Source organism: Phoxinus phoxinus (genome assembly GCF_949152265.1).
Source record: "Phoxinus phoxinus genome assembly, chromosome: 24".
In the NCBI taxonomy this organism is placed as follows: Eukaryota; Metazoa; Chordata; class Actinopteri; order Cypriniformes; family Leuciscidae; genus Phoxinus; species Phoxinus phoxinus.
Window position 1 is genome coordinate 1,446,610 of NC_136899.1, and position 16,093 is coordinate 1,462,702.

At 36.3% G+C, this 16,093-nt stretch overlaps 1 protein-coding gene across 12 annotated transcripts in view; it reads left to right on the forward strand.

The window, feature by feature from the left end:
• The window catches only part of LOC306992799 (uncharacterized protein), an 86,878-nt gene extending 73,683 nt beyond the window's left edge, over positions 1 to 13,195 (forward strand). For 4 of the 12 annotated variants that reach the window (XM_079601998.1, XM_079601995.1, XM_079601993.1 and 1 more), the window contains 6 exons: positions 169 to 234; positions 1,655 to 1,747; positions 4,246 to 4,327; positions 4,418 to 4,524; positions 7,274 to 7,424; positions 9,041 to 13,195. In XM_079601998.1, coding sequence (XP_079458124.1) covers positions 169 to 234; positions 1,655 to 1,747; positions 4,246 to 4,327; positions 4,418 to 4,524; positions 7,274 to 7,424; positions 9,041 to 9,048 — 507 coding nt within the window. In that variant the 3' untranslated portion in view covers positions 9,049 to 13,195. The remainder of the gene's footprint in view (positions 1 to 168; positions 235 to 1,654; positions 1,748 to 4,245; positions 4,328 to 4,417; positions 4,525 to 7,273; positions 7,425 to 9,040) is intronic. The other 8 variants (XM_079602000.1, XM_079601996.1, XM_079601997.1 and 5 more) reach the window with 7 other exon arrangements.
• Positions 13,196 to 16,093: the final 2,898 nt, after the last annotated feature.

Consider the following 16,093-nt stretch of genomic DNA (forward strand, 5'->3'; position numbering starts at 1 on the left):
TCCCCACGACACCCTACGTCACACTGATCGTGCCAAACTCGTGTAATCTGACCCAGGCATGAAGTGTTTTCCCAGTGTTTACATGCGATTACTGTAGGATTTAGGCCGTAGATGAGTATGATAGAGCCGTTTCCACACATGTGAGTGACTGGAGCGGTGTATCTGCAGGTCACAGTGTCTCAGAGCAGGACGGACACACACACCTCGCTCTCCAAAGAGACCAGCCAGGGCAAAGTGAGTTCAACCCATCAGCCCTTCACACACTCATGCCTCTGACTGTCACTCTCAGTCTTTCAAACTCTCATTCTCTGCTCAACAAGCCTACACACATCTGACACTACAGTAGTGTGTGTGTGTGTGTGTGTGTGTGTGTGTGTGTGTGTGTGTGTGTGTGTGTGTGTGTGTGTGTGTGTGTGTGTGTGTGTGTGTGTGTGTGTGTGTGTGTGTGTGTGTGTGTGTGTGTATATATATGTATTATGAATAATAAAATATAATATTTATTGTATATTCAATTAAATAATAGATATATTAATTACTAATTAATATATTATTTATATTGTATTATTAAATTGTATACATAGTTTATAGTGTTAATTGTTATAATATTTATTTTAATTTGTAACTTTTAATTAATATTAAAATATATATATTATATATATTATATATATATAATTATTAAATATATAAATTATATATATATATATATATATATATATATATATAAAAATTGTTTTATATATATATATATATATATATATATATATATATATATATATATATATATATATATATATATATATATATTATATTTTAATAGTTAACTGAAAATATGTACCGGTAGTATATTTTATATGAATATAAAAATATTGTATTTGTAATTTTAAATATGTAATGGATTAATAATTTATATTTTCGGTTTGTAATGTTGAATTAATATATAATCTGATCTTGTTATCAGCCATTAAAACACATATTGTTCAACCACTCATCTTTCCATCTTTCCTTCTGGAGATCTTTGGAATATTCACATTGGGGTTTTTATCAAAATATTATATTTTATTAGTGTTTGTCTCTTGCACCTCATTAATACATTCTACACATCACATCACACATCACAGCAGGGATACTCAATCTGCATGTTTCGGGGACGACTTAAATAAATAATAAATAAATAAAACAATAGATAATGATAATAATATTACTTATTCAGTTTTAAAATGTACAAGAACACTCATTGTAGTCAAAGCTTGTCTACAATAGATTATCAATGAGGAAATACAACAAACGCTTCTATTGTGAGTGTTTGCAGCAGAGACACTGTGTGCTTCACTGATTATAATGAGAGGATTGTTATGCCATTCAAATTAATTCTCAAAAAATGTTCAATTTTGGTGACGGTCCACTGAGAAGCCTTGAGTATCCCTGCGTCACATGCATCCGTTCCTCAGCCTTTCAGTGTAAACCAGTTCTCAGTTCTCTTAAACAGGGCTGACGTTCACAGAGGAGCCGCTCACGCTAACACTGTCAGTGCGCAGTGTGCTAAACGGGTGCTAGTGCTTCTAGATGCTTCTGCTTGTGTCCTCTGTTGTCTCTCCTCTCTAACCTGCTCCTCCCTGGTGTCCCGTCCCTCCCGGCCCGCCGTGCTGTGTTATAGGTTCAGATAGTCTCCAAAAAAGTGGACTACAGTCACGTGACTTCCCGCTTGGGCTCCAAGGACAATATCAAACATATTCCTGGTGGAGGGAACGTAAGTAACGTTGCTGCATGCGGTGTAGTCGTTGTTCAAACTAGGGATGCTCATATTGACCGTTTAACCGTTAACCGAAAGTAAAAATGTTGACCGATTAATACTATCAGTTAAACGGTTTGAAAGTAAAACAAAACATTTTTTTTTGTTGTTGTTTGTTTGCTGCATGGTTTAAAATAATAGTATATAGCCTATATTTGTTAACTCACTCACGGGGTGCGTCGGCACCGCACGCGATTTCGCTGAGCAAGCTAAATGAAGCAAGCTAAGAGAAGTAGCCGACTGTGTGGGACCATTTCGACAGAAAGGGCGACGAAGTTACTTGCAAAATATGCTACGCGGTGTTAAAATATAGCAGTAGTGCGAGTACAATGCAATATCACTGCGAAGCAAACATCCACACGCAAACGAAAGGCGCTTTCCGAAGTTGGCCACTCTAGCGATACGCTATCTCTGTATTCCCGGGACATCTGTGCCACCGGAGACCCAGACTGACCCCACATCATGTAGACATGTGACTTTTGTTTAAATAGGAACTAGACAAGCTGGGGATTGAGGTAGGCCTGCTATTTTTATTTGACGAAAAAACGTAGCCTGATTGGAAAAAAAACCTGTTTTTTAAGGCGAGACACGGCAGGCAAAAACATCGGTTTTTTTTCACTGGTCAATTTTGAGATTTTGGGCTATTTGTCTTCAATAACATGTCTTCTTTCAGACTTGTGGTGAAAAAAAGTCCAAAATACACATTTAAGTCTTTATTTCACTACACTTTGTCTATTTGCGTCTGTAGATTTCTCCGAAATTCAACAAAAATTGGCGTTCTAAATCAACGCGCTGCTCCGCGATCTCTGTCTGCTTCCTTTAATCACGCACACGTCTGAAAAGCTCTCTCTCTTCTGTACAATGCTGTCGGGTCCAAATATGGTCATTTCCTTTTAATCAGCAACCAATCGTGAAAGTACAATGGGCATTTAACCCTAAAAGCGAAATCTCATTAACTGATGTCAATTTCTGACAACGTGATTGGTTCAGATGCATCACGTGATGCGCTCTGACACTTAGATGTGTGTTTTTGACTGTTTTTCTGCTCAGTTAAAGGCCATAAATGCTGTGTTTATAAGTTTTGATGTGATTAAGGTGGTTTGTATTGTTGTTGCTAATGATTTGATGAGATATTGTGTCAGTAAATAGTTGTTTCTACTAAAAAAGTATGATTTTTTACATTACAAATCTTTAAATGCCTTTTTCTCAAAATGGGTTTTTTGTCATCCTCCAGTAGAAACATCTCAGCCTATGTAGCACCCATGTACACCAAATTTTCCAGTTATACACTTAGCAGTCTTCTGAAGATATGTTCAGAGGGATTTGTTAATAAATCATTCCTGGCCTGATTTATGGGACATTTTAATCCAAAAAATATGGCGAAAATCGATTTTTTAAGGCTATGGACAGTATATTTTGATTTCCTAGGTAATGAAAGCATATATTCTGAAATCCCTCTGAACATCTTTTTTCATCTTGTGTGTAAACAAAATGAAAAAAGAATTTTGCACCTGGCTTTATCATATGTCCAGATCTATCTACCGAAAATATATGCAAAAGTGTGCATATTTAATGAGATAATACCTAATTTGCATAATTAAACATACAAATTTCAAAAACTTGTAATACATTTTTTTTATGAACTTGTGTAAGTAATCAACTGAGGAAGTTTCATGGTGATATCTATTATTTAAAAATTGTACCCTATTCACCTGTAGTGTCTCGCCTTAAAAGCTTCAACCTGATTCAGTGTTTTCTTCTTGTCATCTTAATGTGTTAATTATTTAAGTTTAAAAAATATATTTAGTGTAGGACTATTTTAGTTTTTTTCATTCTGTTTTTCTCTGTTGTCACTGCCAGAAACGCTGCAGTGCGTGATCATGTGGATCCGGTTCTGGTGTTGGTCTGTTCTGCTGCGGTTTACACGTTAAAATAAACCCGTGATAATTTTTTTTGTATTTTTAACGGGTCACAGACACTCGTTAATTTAATTTTTATTTAATGCCTATTCAATATTATAATCTTATCAGTTAACGGTTAATAATCGGATAACGAGTGGCGGTTGTCGGTCGGGAAAATGAGCATCCCTAGTTCAAACAAACACCATCATTCTGTCCATTGTGCCACATGAGCGCTGACGCAAACACTGAGACGCTTTCTTCGCTTATGAACAAATAAGAGCCGCTGATGCTCCGGGAGGAACGACCAAATCCTTTTCCCAAATCCAAAACAACATTATAACCAAATCACGGTGACAGCAGAGGTTTGGATTCCTGACGTTTGTTCATAATCTTCTTTAACTCTCTCTCTCTGAAGTCTCACTCGAGAGTTCAGAGATCAGCTCTGATGTCATTGTGTGTTTTCCTCGTCACCTGGTGTTCAAGCACTGCATGTCACTTTATGTCTGACTTTCTCAGCTTTCTCTGGTCGTGTCCGATGATTATATTTGTTCACAGGTCCAGATTCTCACCAAGAAGGTTGACTTGAGTAAAGTGACCTCCAAGTGTGGATCCAAAAGCAACATCAAACATAAACCAGGTATGAAGAGAGCGAACCCGTCAGTGTTCTCAGTTCCTCCTCGAGCTTGTGTTAAAGCGATCGCTTTTTGTGTTTGATGATCGTCTGTAGGTGGAGGAGAAGTCAAGATCGAAAGCCATAAGGTGAACTTTAAAGCTCAGTCCAAGGTGGGCTCGATGGATAACGTCAATCATGAGCCTGGTGGCGGGAACGTCAAGGTGAGAGGTCATGACGATTAAACCTTGAAGTGAACATCCATCACAAGTAAACCTGGTGTAGATTTGAATGCGAACCCAGTGATACTGCCGCTTTATTCTGTATTAATTCAGACATTTTTAAATAAAAACATCGGTAACACTTTATTTTAAAGAAGCACTGTGTAATTTTTAGCAGCATCTAGTGGTGAGGTTGCGAATTGCACCCAACAAAATTTACGATGGCCGACAGGAAGTGATGTCGTCGTCTGAGACAGCAGAGAGTAGCTAGTTCAGCAATGAGGTTTCTTTACAAAAATAAATTAAGAAATTATGTTTACTTAATTATTCAGTAAAACAATGTTACAGCGAATATTATTGTTACTTGTTCATCATTGTGTTTATTCGCTGACTTTAGCTTTAGCTTCTTATCAGGAAGAACAACATAGTGACAAAAACTCTTTTGTCCGCTCAGGGCCACCATAGAAACATGTCGATGTAAGCGGACCCGCGGTGTGTGTCGAGAGAAATGCTCATTCTAAGATAATAAAATCATAACGGTTCATTATGTAAGATCTTTATACACCACTGAAAACATAGTTATGAATATGATATTGCATTTCTGTCAACAGATCCTCCTAAATATCCTCCACAGTGCACCTTTAAGATGATGTAGTTACGTTACTAAACCAAACCCTAGCCGTAACTCTATAGTAAGTACATGTAGTTAAATAATGTTACTCATTACTTACGTCACCTTAAAGCTACACTGTGTAACTTTTTTAGTTTATTCTTAGCTAAAAACACTTAGTTCTTTCAAAAATATATGTGCTCATTAATGTATATTTACTTCGTTCAAGTAATAAAGTATTCTCGTGAGTGTATAATATGCCATTGAAAATACATACGGGTGAGGGGTTCGAATGCCGGTCGCCATGTTGCCCCTCCATCTTGAAAGTACATTAGCCAAAGAGGGACATACCCGTTAATTCACGCTTCGCCTTTCGCGTTTTAACACCCGATGGCACCGTGTCGAATGTGAAGAGGGGGATTGCTTGAGACTGCTATATAAAAACCTGAAAGCCTTTTTGAAAGTCTGTTGCTGATGGAGGATCACTCTTATTCTCGAGAATATGTATCAGAGTCGCCAAGGAAGCGAAAAAGAGAATTAAGACGGCAACGCAACAGGCAAATCAACAAGACAAATGAGACGCGAGCACACACACCACGCACATATTCATATGAGACGCGAGCACAAACACACACACACACACACACACACACAAACTCTCCACGCACATATTCATATGAGACGCGAGCACACACACACACACACACACGAACTCTCCACGCACATATTCATATGAGACGCGAGCACAAAATACCTTAAAGATGTGGAAAAGTCGATCAAAAGGCTCGATGCCAACAGCGCGCGATGCAGTATTTGCGGTGAAATAATTGCTGCAAAGACCGGTACCACGACAAATATGATGAAGACCTTGACAGTGCACGGAGTAAACATAAGAGCAGAAAGTTGCTCCGTCTTCGACTGGTAAATGAAGAGATATCTTGTTGATCACTCCAGTGTTTATATTGCAATAAATAATAACCTACTGAATGTCTACGGCCGTTCAAAAATGTGTTGGTTAGTCAGATTTTTTTTTTCAGTAAGGATGCATTAAAGTTATCAATGGTGACATTAAAACGTGTGTAATGTTAAAAAATATTTCGTTTTTAAATAAATGCTTTTCTTTTTAATTTTTTATTCATCAAAGAATCATGAAAATGTTTATCATAGTTTCCAATAGTTATCTGATAGCTGATGTTAGCAATGAAATGGTAAAAATATAACGAAAACATTAAACTATTATTCATTTTACATAGATGTCATAACCTATATGTTAACTGACAAATTAAATTACTACAAATTATAATAGTTTTCTAAAGTAACCTCATCACTTGAAGGAATACTCATGGACGAGGTCGAACTGGAAGCCATGTTAATCTTGGACTACATTGGCCACCGTAGGAGTTAAAACGAAATCGGAATTGAGAGGAACAGAAACTAATATTCACTGGATGGTCATATACCTTTTCACCGCTAGATGGGGGTAAAAATCACACACTGTAGCTTTAAAATAAAGTGTAACCAAAACAAATAAATAAAGTGTTTTTAAAGGAATAATTAACAAACATTTTTTTTATTTTTGTGTGAACGGCTCCTTTAAAAGCTTAGCTTTATTATATATCGGTGGTGAGTGCAGAAACATTACGCTTGCATGGAAAGTTGTAAACATGATGAAAGAACATGTCTTTCTTTAATATTATTTCTCATGTTTTTATTTGTTTTAAGTCCATGTGTTTTTACTGTGTTCATTCCAAACCCAAAACATCCCTTATTATTATACAGGTCAAACTGGAAAAATTAGAATATGGTGCAAAAGTTCATTTATTTCAGTAATTCAACTTAAAAGGTGAAACTAATATATTATATAGACTCATTACATGCAAAGTGAGATATTTCAAGCCTTTATTAGTTATAATTTTGATGATTATGGCTTACAGCTTATGAAAACCTTTTCACAATATTCTAATTTTGAATTTGGGGTTTTCATAAGCTGTAAGACATAATCATCAAAATTATAACAAATAAAGGCTTGAAATATCTCACTTTGCAAGTCCCCGTGCGAGGTTTATAGTTCTGTAGTGTTGAAGCACACACATCATCCGCATCTCACCCTCATCTGTCCTACTGACCCCTGCTGTGTTTTAGGCTGAGGGTGCGCAGGAGACTGAGGGCAGCGGGGCTCCCTCTAGTGGCGTCTCGGCCCCTGCGCAGGAGAATGGGCTGAAGGAGGGCGGCCCCTGTAGGAGTGACGAGCTCCGGGACCCGCAGGGCCTGGACTCGCTCATCCCTGAAACAAGTAAGTGTGTGTGACGCCCAGCGCCCGGCCCAAGCCCCGTCAGACTCCAGCTCCTGTCGAAATGCCAGATTCCATCTCCTCATTTACAACTCAATATATGATTTGTTTCTACATCATTTCATACACTTATTATTATTATTTATTATTTTTGTGTTTAATTCTTAATTTTAAGCACCATGTAAATTGTGTTATTTCATTGTCTGGTTTATTACTGTACGAGAGGTCGACCTATTTATGATTCAAAACCAATAATGAAAGATGATTAATTTGGCACTTATCATTTTGGCAACTAATAGTTTTTATAATCAAAAACATTGAATGTAACATTTTATTTATTTTTTATTTAAAACCGGTAAGTTAAATCAAAATATTGGTTCAAAACATTTAATGTATCCTTGAATTATTTGGATAGTAAAATCTAAATATTGAAAAAAGCTTAAATGTTCCATTTTTATTTTTTAAGTGAAATCAAAATATTGAAATAAAAACATTGATTGTAACCTTTGATTTTTCCCCCCCCAAATAAAATCAAAACATTGAATAAAAAGCTTAAATGTATTAAGTAAAAAAAATATAAAAAATCTATATATTGAATAAAAACATTGAATGTAACATTTTACTTTAAAAATATCAGTACATTCAAACGTTTTTATGTAAGAATTCTATTTCACTTAAATACAAAACATTGAATAAATTTTTTTTAAGTAAAATCAAAATATTGAATACCAGTAAAAACAATTGAACAAAACATTGAATAATATTTTCAAAAGTAAATTGTTTTGATTTTACTTTAAAAATGTTATTCAGTGTTTTATTCAATCTTGACTATACTTAAAATATTGAATTCAATGTTTGTATGTAATATTTTTAAGTTACTTTCAATGTTTTTGAATTCACTTCAGAATATTGAATAAAAACATTAAATGTAACGTTTTACTTTACTTAAAATATTAAATTCAAAGTTTTAAAGTCAATAGTTAAATAAAAGCACTGAAAGCAACGTTCCATTAATAAAGTAAAATCTAAATAGTGAATAAAACATAAAAAATATAATTATTTGTTCAAAACAAATTGAATATGTACCTAATTAAATGACATTAGTTTGTGTGAAATGAAATTGAATGTAACATTTTACTTTAAAAATATCATTACATTCAACGTTATTCTATTTCACTTAAATACAAAACATTGAATAACATTTTTAAAGTAAAATCAAAATATTGAATACCGGTAAAAACAATTGAACAAAACATTGAATAATATATTTTCAAAAGTAAATTGTTTTGATTTTACTTAAAAAATGTTATTCAGTGTTTTATTCAATCTTGAATTGTTGAATTTATTCAACAAAGTGAATTCAAAAACATTGAATGTAACGTTTTACTTTAAAATTTAGAATTTCATATTTTAAATAAAAGCACTGAAAGCAACGTTCCATTCTTAAAGTAAAATCTAAATAGTGAATAAAACATAAAAAATATCATTATTTGTTCAAAATTGAATGTTCAAAACATTAGTGTGTGTGACGGGTGTAGATTCATAATGCGTCGACCTCTGTGTTGAACTGATGTGTTCCTCTGATCACCAAACCGTCTTGACCTCTTCTTATTTTTCAGGCATCTAACTCGACTTTTTGCTATCACTCTTCCCTTTTCATTTCCACCCCGCCGCTTCCTCTCCTCCCCGTGTTAATGTCCTGTTCCTCCTCTGTCCTGTCTTTCTCCACACTCTGATGCAGATTGAGTCTTTCAAGCTAAATTTCCGCGAGAACGCCCGCTCTCGCACGGACCACGGCGCTGACATCATCACCTGGCCCGCCTCGAGTGACAGTCCCGTTTTCCACAGCAGCGTTTCGCTCACCGACTCCCTCATCCCTCGCTCTCACACCCCGCCGGCCCTCATCTCCTCACGAGAACAACGGGGCGACGCCGGCTCGCTCAACGACCTCCGGACATGATCTCGCTTTTCATTGGTCCGCTGCTCCCTAAGCCCCGCCTCCTACCATTGCTAAGACTCATATGATTGGTGTGCTGTTCTCGACCGTGACTCCTGATTGGTACATTCATCAGGATGCGCAAAAAATTCTAGTGGATTGTGATGGGGACGGGATTGAGATGACGGCTAAACTCACACCTAACGCCTGCGACGTCACATGTTGTAGAGCATGAATCTAGTTTAGTTGCTTTCCTTTCTTTTTTTATCGGTGTTGCAACTCTCCACTCGGTATTCATAATCATGATGTATCTGATCTGATCACCACACATACACACACATCTGGATACACACACTCGCCGCCTTCAAGTCCTCCGGGGAAGATCGTACTTATTAATGCAAGTGCTTTACATAATCAAATATCCATTATAACGTCACATCCGATATGCTGGAAGATGGAGAGAATCATGTTCTTTCACTTTCAGAAGAAATGAAGAGCAAAGAATGTGTGCAACTGATGCGTTTTATAGCCACAGTGCATGATGGGAAATGTAGTTTGGTTGCATGAAGCTTTACACACTAGAATTCTATGAACACGGCATCATTTTTAAAAACATTTAATACATCCAAAATGTAAAAAATACGCAATCTTCTCAACTTTACTTCATTTCTGCAGATCTTCTTTCTCGTTCACACGTCTTTATAGGTCAGATTCACCAAACTTCACTTTTGGAAAGCAGCGGAATGCACATAAGTTTGTGTTTTCTGTCTGAATGGACGCCATTGTTGTGTGACTAGCCTCATTAATTAGCTAAATATATATTTTCTGGGCAGCAGAAGGCTTCACAAAAGGAATAATTAAAACACACACTATTCAAACGCTACAATCCTGGGAAAGTTTCCTGACATTAGTTACGAGATTGTGTGGCGTTGGTCTCGTAAAGCGCGATCATTCCCGCCGCATGACTTGAAGGCAGCATCATGTGACCCTCTCTCACCTCACCTTTGACCTCCAGTAGAGCTGAAACTGAATCACATAGGCTTTCTGAATCTCTCTAAAACTGTTTTGTGATGGTGTGTTTGAGTGAATACTGTAGCAATGAACTGTGTTGTTAAGCGGTTTACTTTAACTCTTCGTATCCTTGCGTTTTATTTTCGTGACCAGCGGATGTTTCCTTTTCCTTGTTATTGTAAAGCAATATAACGCTCTCCTAAAATGCCTATAAGACATTAAACTCGACGTACACGCACAGTAAGCGGCGCTCATCGTGTCAAACGCAGATCCAGGCGGGTTCGTGAAAGTGAAGAAGGTCTGAGGTACGAAGAAAGATACACTTGTGAAAAAGAAGTGCACTTAATACACTTCAAATTTAAAAAAAGAAATATTATTAATAAAATGAAAGGCCACTTAAGTGCTCAAGAAGAGTTTCTTGACACACAAGTTTATAATAATGTCTAATTAAAAGTTTAAAGTACATTGTTTTAATAAGCTTTGCCGTTTTTTAAAGAATGTAGCGCACATGTAAAGTACTGGTAGTGTGTTATTCAATATATATAATGTCTTGTCAGCATTACACTTTAACCATATTTCAAAGACAATAATTACATTTAACATATAAACCCTAGTTGTGGCTCAACTTACTGCATTTACAATCATTTATAGGTCATTTTTAATGAATTGCAGTTGACATTTAAGTGTCTGGATATTCTGCTAGTAATGAATCTTTTTAAAGTGTACTTCTTTTTCACGCCGGTCTTGAATCTGACGAAGTGTGGAGACGAACACTCGAGAGTTTAAAGAGGGCGTTCTGTTATGAACTGCTGATGTTTGGGCATCATGTACAGTAGGTACAGTGTGTTTCCCGTGGAGATGATGGACACGGTGCCCAGTTTGTGCCTGGGACGCTAGACTCTTCTAATTCCCTGCCTTTAACGGGTGCAAAGACAGAATGTCACAGCTTGAAACCTTTTACGTACTTTTAATAGTTGCTTTATGAGAAACCAGTGAAAGTGTAAGTGAGTCTGGTGGTGGTTTTAATATTATCGCGTATGTTTCTGCTGGTCTTTTTCCAAGAGCAAGAACTTTGCATCATGTGAGTCGAAAGCTTGTAGCTTATTTCTCTTGTAGCATTTTCAGTTTATCTCTTTTAAGGTTGCACATCGGTTTTCATCAGACGTTCTTTAAAGCGCTTTCCTTTTTATGAGTATGACAAATTCTGAAGCTTTCTTGCATATGTTGCTTATTCTCGTCTGACCTCTTTAATCCCAGAACATGCAAAGCAATAAGACTGTCGGTATGACAAACCCCAGATTTTGACATTTAGAAATCTACACATCATGCATGACAGCGTAACGCATTAAGATCAAGACGACATCTGTGATTGGTATCAATGCATGACCATGTTAGGAAATCCACAGCATTTGAGAGAGAGCTTCTGTCAAATAATATTTGAATATTGTTTTAGATAACGAATACAAGTAGGACTGTAAATTCATGATGTATTCTCATTTGCATTCAAAATAATTCACCTATGAATTGGGAAAATGCCAAAACAATGGTTACGTTAATTTACTAATTGATGATTTTGGGCAATAATGGATATTATTTATGCACTTGAAAAAAAAATCCGGGTTGTTTCAACCCATGGTTGGGTCAAATATGGATAAACTCAACCCTACGTTTGCCCATATTTGACCCAACCATGGGTTGAAACGACCCAGCATTGTTTAGAGTGTAGTCTTTTTTTTCTTTCCAAGAAATGAGAGGTGTGTAAATATTAGTATTTGAGCTGTGTTCAGCTTTTGAACGCTTTCTTTAAGGCCCTGTCGTCTTTCAGGACTGTAATGATGTTTGTAGTGAAATGCCCGAGAACAATCACAGGATCATTTATATTCTTTACATGCATTTACAGTTGCTCTCCGCATTGTTAGCAAATCTCTGTGAATGCATTTAATATTGGCACAAAAGTGAACGCAATGTTAAATGATCAAAGAAAGCGAGGGCTGATATGATGCACCTTTAATGGCTGATGTTTATGGCTAATTATCATTGCCGTTTTGGCCCTGCATTTATTTCCCAGTGAAAATGCAGAGAACAAATGTCTTGAGATCTATTAAAGCACATGTATTTGGCCGCCGTGTCTTTAATGTCGTGGCTAGCTTGCTAGAGCTTATGCCCAGATGATGCCAGGTGGGTCACGTGACGGTCAGATGGGCATCGATATTTCTCTTAACGTCTACTAATAATGTTTATGAATCTCACATAACCCCTTATGTTTCTATGAATCTTAGTCTTACAAGAGAAAGATGCTCTGAATAACACTGTCAGAACTAAAATGGGGGGGTTGCATTGAATGTGTTTCAATTGCACAGATTTTATTGTGCCATGAAGGACCAGGGCATCCCGTTGAATCAGGGAGAGGAGAGGTCCAATTATTGTTGTTGTTGTTATGATGATGATGATGATGATTTTTTTTTTTTAATTATTATTATCTGGGAGTAATCTGGGAGTGATGTTGCCCTGGAACAAAAAGATGTACAACCCTAAATTAACATGGAAGCTAAAGAAACGTGACATTAATGTAGTAGATTTGGTTTCTTGTGACGCAGTAAGAAGCTGTACGCTGATGCGAATAGAGCATTCAGAAACCAGGTGGGACTGTTTGCCAGACTCTCATCATTTGCAAGGTTTTTGTTGGTTTGTTTCCTTTGTTTTTGAGTTTTTCCATGAAAATTGAATTTCATTATATTTTTGATTTGAATGAGGTGTTTATTGTGGTTAATTGTTAACTATGATGTGATTATTAAACATAAAATAAAATAAAGTGTTTAAAACATTATGTTGGTGTTGTTTGTTTTTTAATATATTAAAGCAAAATACATGATCTTGAGTATTTGAAGCACATTACATGCTTGACATCTTTGTTTTAAGATTGTTATTAATTTATTTTATGCTGTTTTAATTGTAGTTTTCTGAACATTAATTTTGCTTTTACATCAAAATTCTCAGCATAACCTTAAAAACTGCCTTGTGAAACTGCCATTCATTTATTACATTAGCTATAATATTTGATAAAATCTTTTTCACAATGTTTTTGTGTCTGAATTTTTTTTTGCATGCTAGTTTGCAAGTTGGTTTCAAGCATCTTGGAAAATGTGCCGTGATGTTCAGTTCTGAGGTAGGTTAATCACTGTTTGTGTTTATTTAATCCAGTGTAAATTAATATTCCAGTTTCACTTGATGTTTACCGTTTTCGGGTTGATAATATCCTGCATAAACAATTTACATTCAGTATTTTAAGTGTCAAGTAACCTTACACTGCTTTAGGCCTATGTTTTGAAACAATTTTCCAGTAATAAACAGGAAATGTACAAAATCAATTATGCAGACTTCATCAAATATGAGACAAATTTAACACAATAGGTGTTAGCTCGCAAGCTATTAATTCCATGTAGTACTTGTATGAATGGCTGCTTTCACGTCACGTGGTATCGGAAATGTCCTACTTCCCACTTGTCGGAAAGAATGGAATCAGGGAGGACATTATTGCCTATTTATTTTGTCTTTTCAAATTTGTAACTACTAAACTCGTATTTACGATAATTAATTTATGCAATAAAAAAATAATAGTAATGCAATAATTGTCCATCACGAGATCATGTGACGTCAGGCTGGCAGTCTCTGCGTAATGCGAAAGCGGGAATTTCCAACCGTCACTGAATTTTCTCCTCAGGATCTTTAAATATTATTTTTGCCGATATAATACTTTTATAATTCTTAAAGTACATAGCTTGTGTTGATATTCAATTCAACCTAATATAGATGTTCATATTTGTACAGTTTTAAATTTGAATTGCTCGTTTTTATTCAGAAGATGCTTACAGACAAAATGTCAGACATGACCACGGTATGTATTTACACCATGTCTCATTGCTTAGAGCTAAATTAAGCGGTTAATAAAGTGCTTAATTACGTTATATAATGTTGCTAACAGTATCTATTGATGAGGTGGCATACTCATGGTGATTTGATCGCCACAAAGACGTGAATTTTACTTAAACTAACCCGTGTTTTGGCTGTGTTTAGTATAACTGTTAACGTTAGGCCCTACAAATTTAACCTTGGAATATATTATCTATAAAATATTCTTATTAGAACAAATACAGTATATCACAGGCTATTTTCACTTGAGGAAAATCCACAAATGTCAAAGTAAATGAGGAAACACGTCTCCTGAGCTCATTTAGGAAACGAGTTTAACGTTACATAGGCCTACAATAGAAATGTTGGACAAAATTGTGGTAAAAGTGATAAAACATTGTGCGTTTATATTTGTTTATTCGTCTGGTGCTAGTGTTGATGTCCGATTTGCGAAAAGACTCTTTTGAACAGGTTATTTTTTGTTAAAGTGATTTAGAAAACATGCACCCTTATTTTGAATCACAGGCTGTGTTCGAAACGGATCACTAACTTACTGCCCACAGTTCACACTGTATGCTACAGTGTTGTCACATGACAAACATTGCACATTGATTCAGCACAGCTGTCCAGGTAAGTCAGTCACCTTACAAATAAATGTGCTAACCATTCTTTTTTAGAAGTGAAGGTTCTTCCTTTCGACTAGCCTCACCAACGTCTTGGTCTGACCCAGAGCCATAGAGAGAGAGAGAGTTGCGACACTCTTTGATGTCGCCGCTATGGCTGTCACGTGGTTCATGTAAGCCCCAATAGAGCTGGTAAGTCCCGCCCCTCCGTAAAACCCCGCTGGACCTCAAAGTTGAAAAAGCGTCAATGCAAGTGAATGGGAGAAAATAATTATTTTCTGGTCCCGTTTGAATTGTGCCATGAATGTGAACATATGTTGTCTGTGAATTTTTTATATAATCTTTCGTGTGAAGAATGCTACAATTTAGCGGGTAGAAGTTTGATACGGGTAGACTTTGTGTGAGAGCACTTTGTGGACTACAACTCTTCGCTGCTTTCGACGCTTTTGAAACGTCAACACCACTAGCTCACGGCTCTAGCTCACGGATCCCGCTAGACATGGCTGTGTCTTTGGTGAACTTCACCGCCTTCTTTCAGGGAGAGGACAACATCGTTGAGGTTGGCGAAAACCACGGGTAAGTCAACTTTATGGGGTGACGTCACATAGGCGACATGTAGTCTTTCTCGTTATGTCTTTTCCACAACTGCTAGCCGACGAATCATACCATATACTGTCAAACTTGTAACATGAAAGATTATATAAAAAATTCACAGACAACATATGTTCACATTCATGGCACAATTCAAACGGGACCAGAAAATAATTATTTTCTCCCATTCACTTGCATTGACGCTTTTTCAACTTTGAGGTCCAGCGGGGTTTTACGGAGGGGGCGGGACTTACCAGCTCTATAGTTCCAAAACATACGCTGGCTGTCATGTTATTCTATGGGACAGACAGCAGCGATTGCATTATTGAACGGTAAATATAAAATAAAACACATACCCAAGTACTTTTTCAGCTGTTATTGCATTTTGTTAATATCAGTTTTGCATTTGGAGGGGCAACGAGGTACTGTATATTACTTAGATAAGTTTTAGGCTATATTTTTGGAGGGAAAAGCTTAGTGTTCATGGTCGCATGGGTAGTAGCACTGGCTTTAGCGGCTCTAACTTAACTTTTCCATATCATTCATCTGATGATGGACGTCTCATGATATTTATTTTAGCACAACTGGGCTGTATTAGGCTA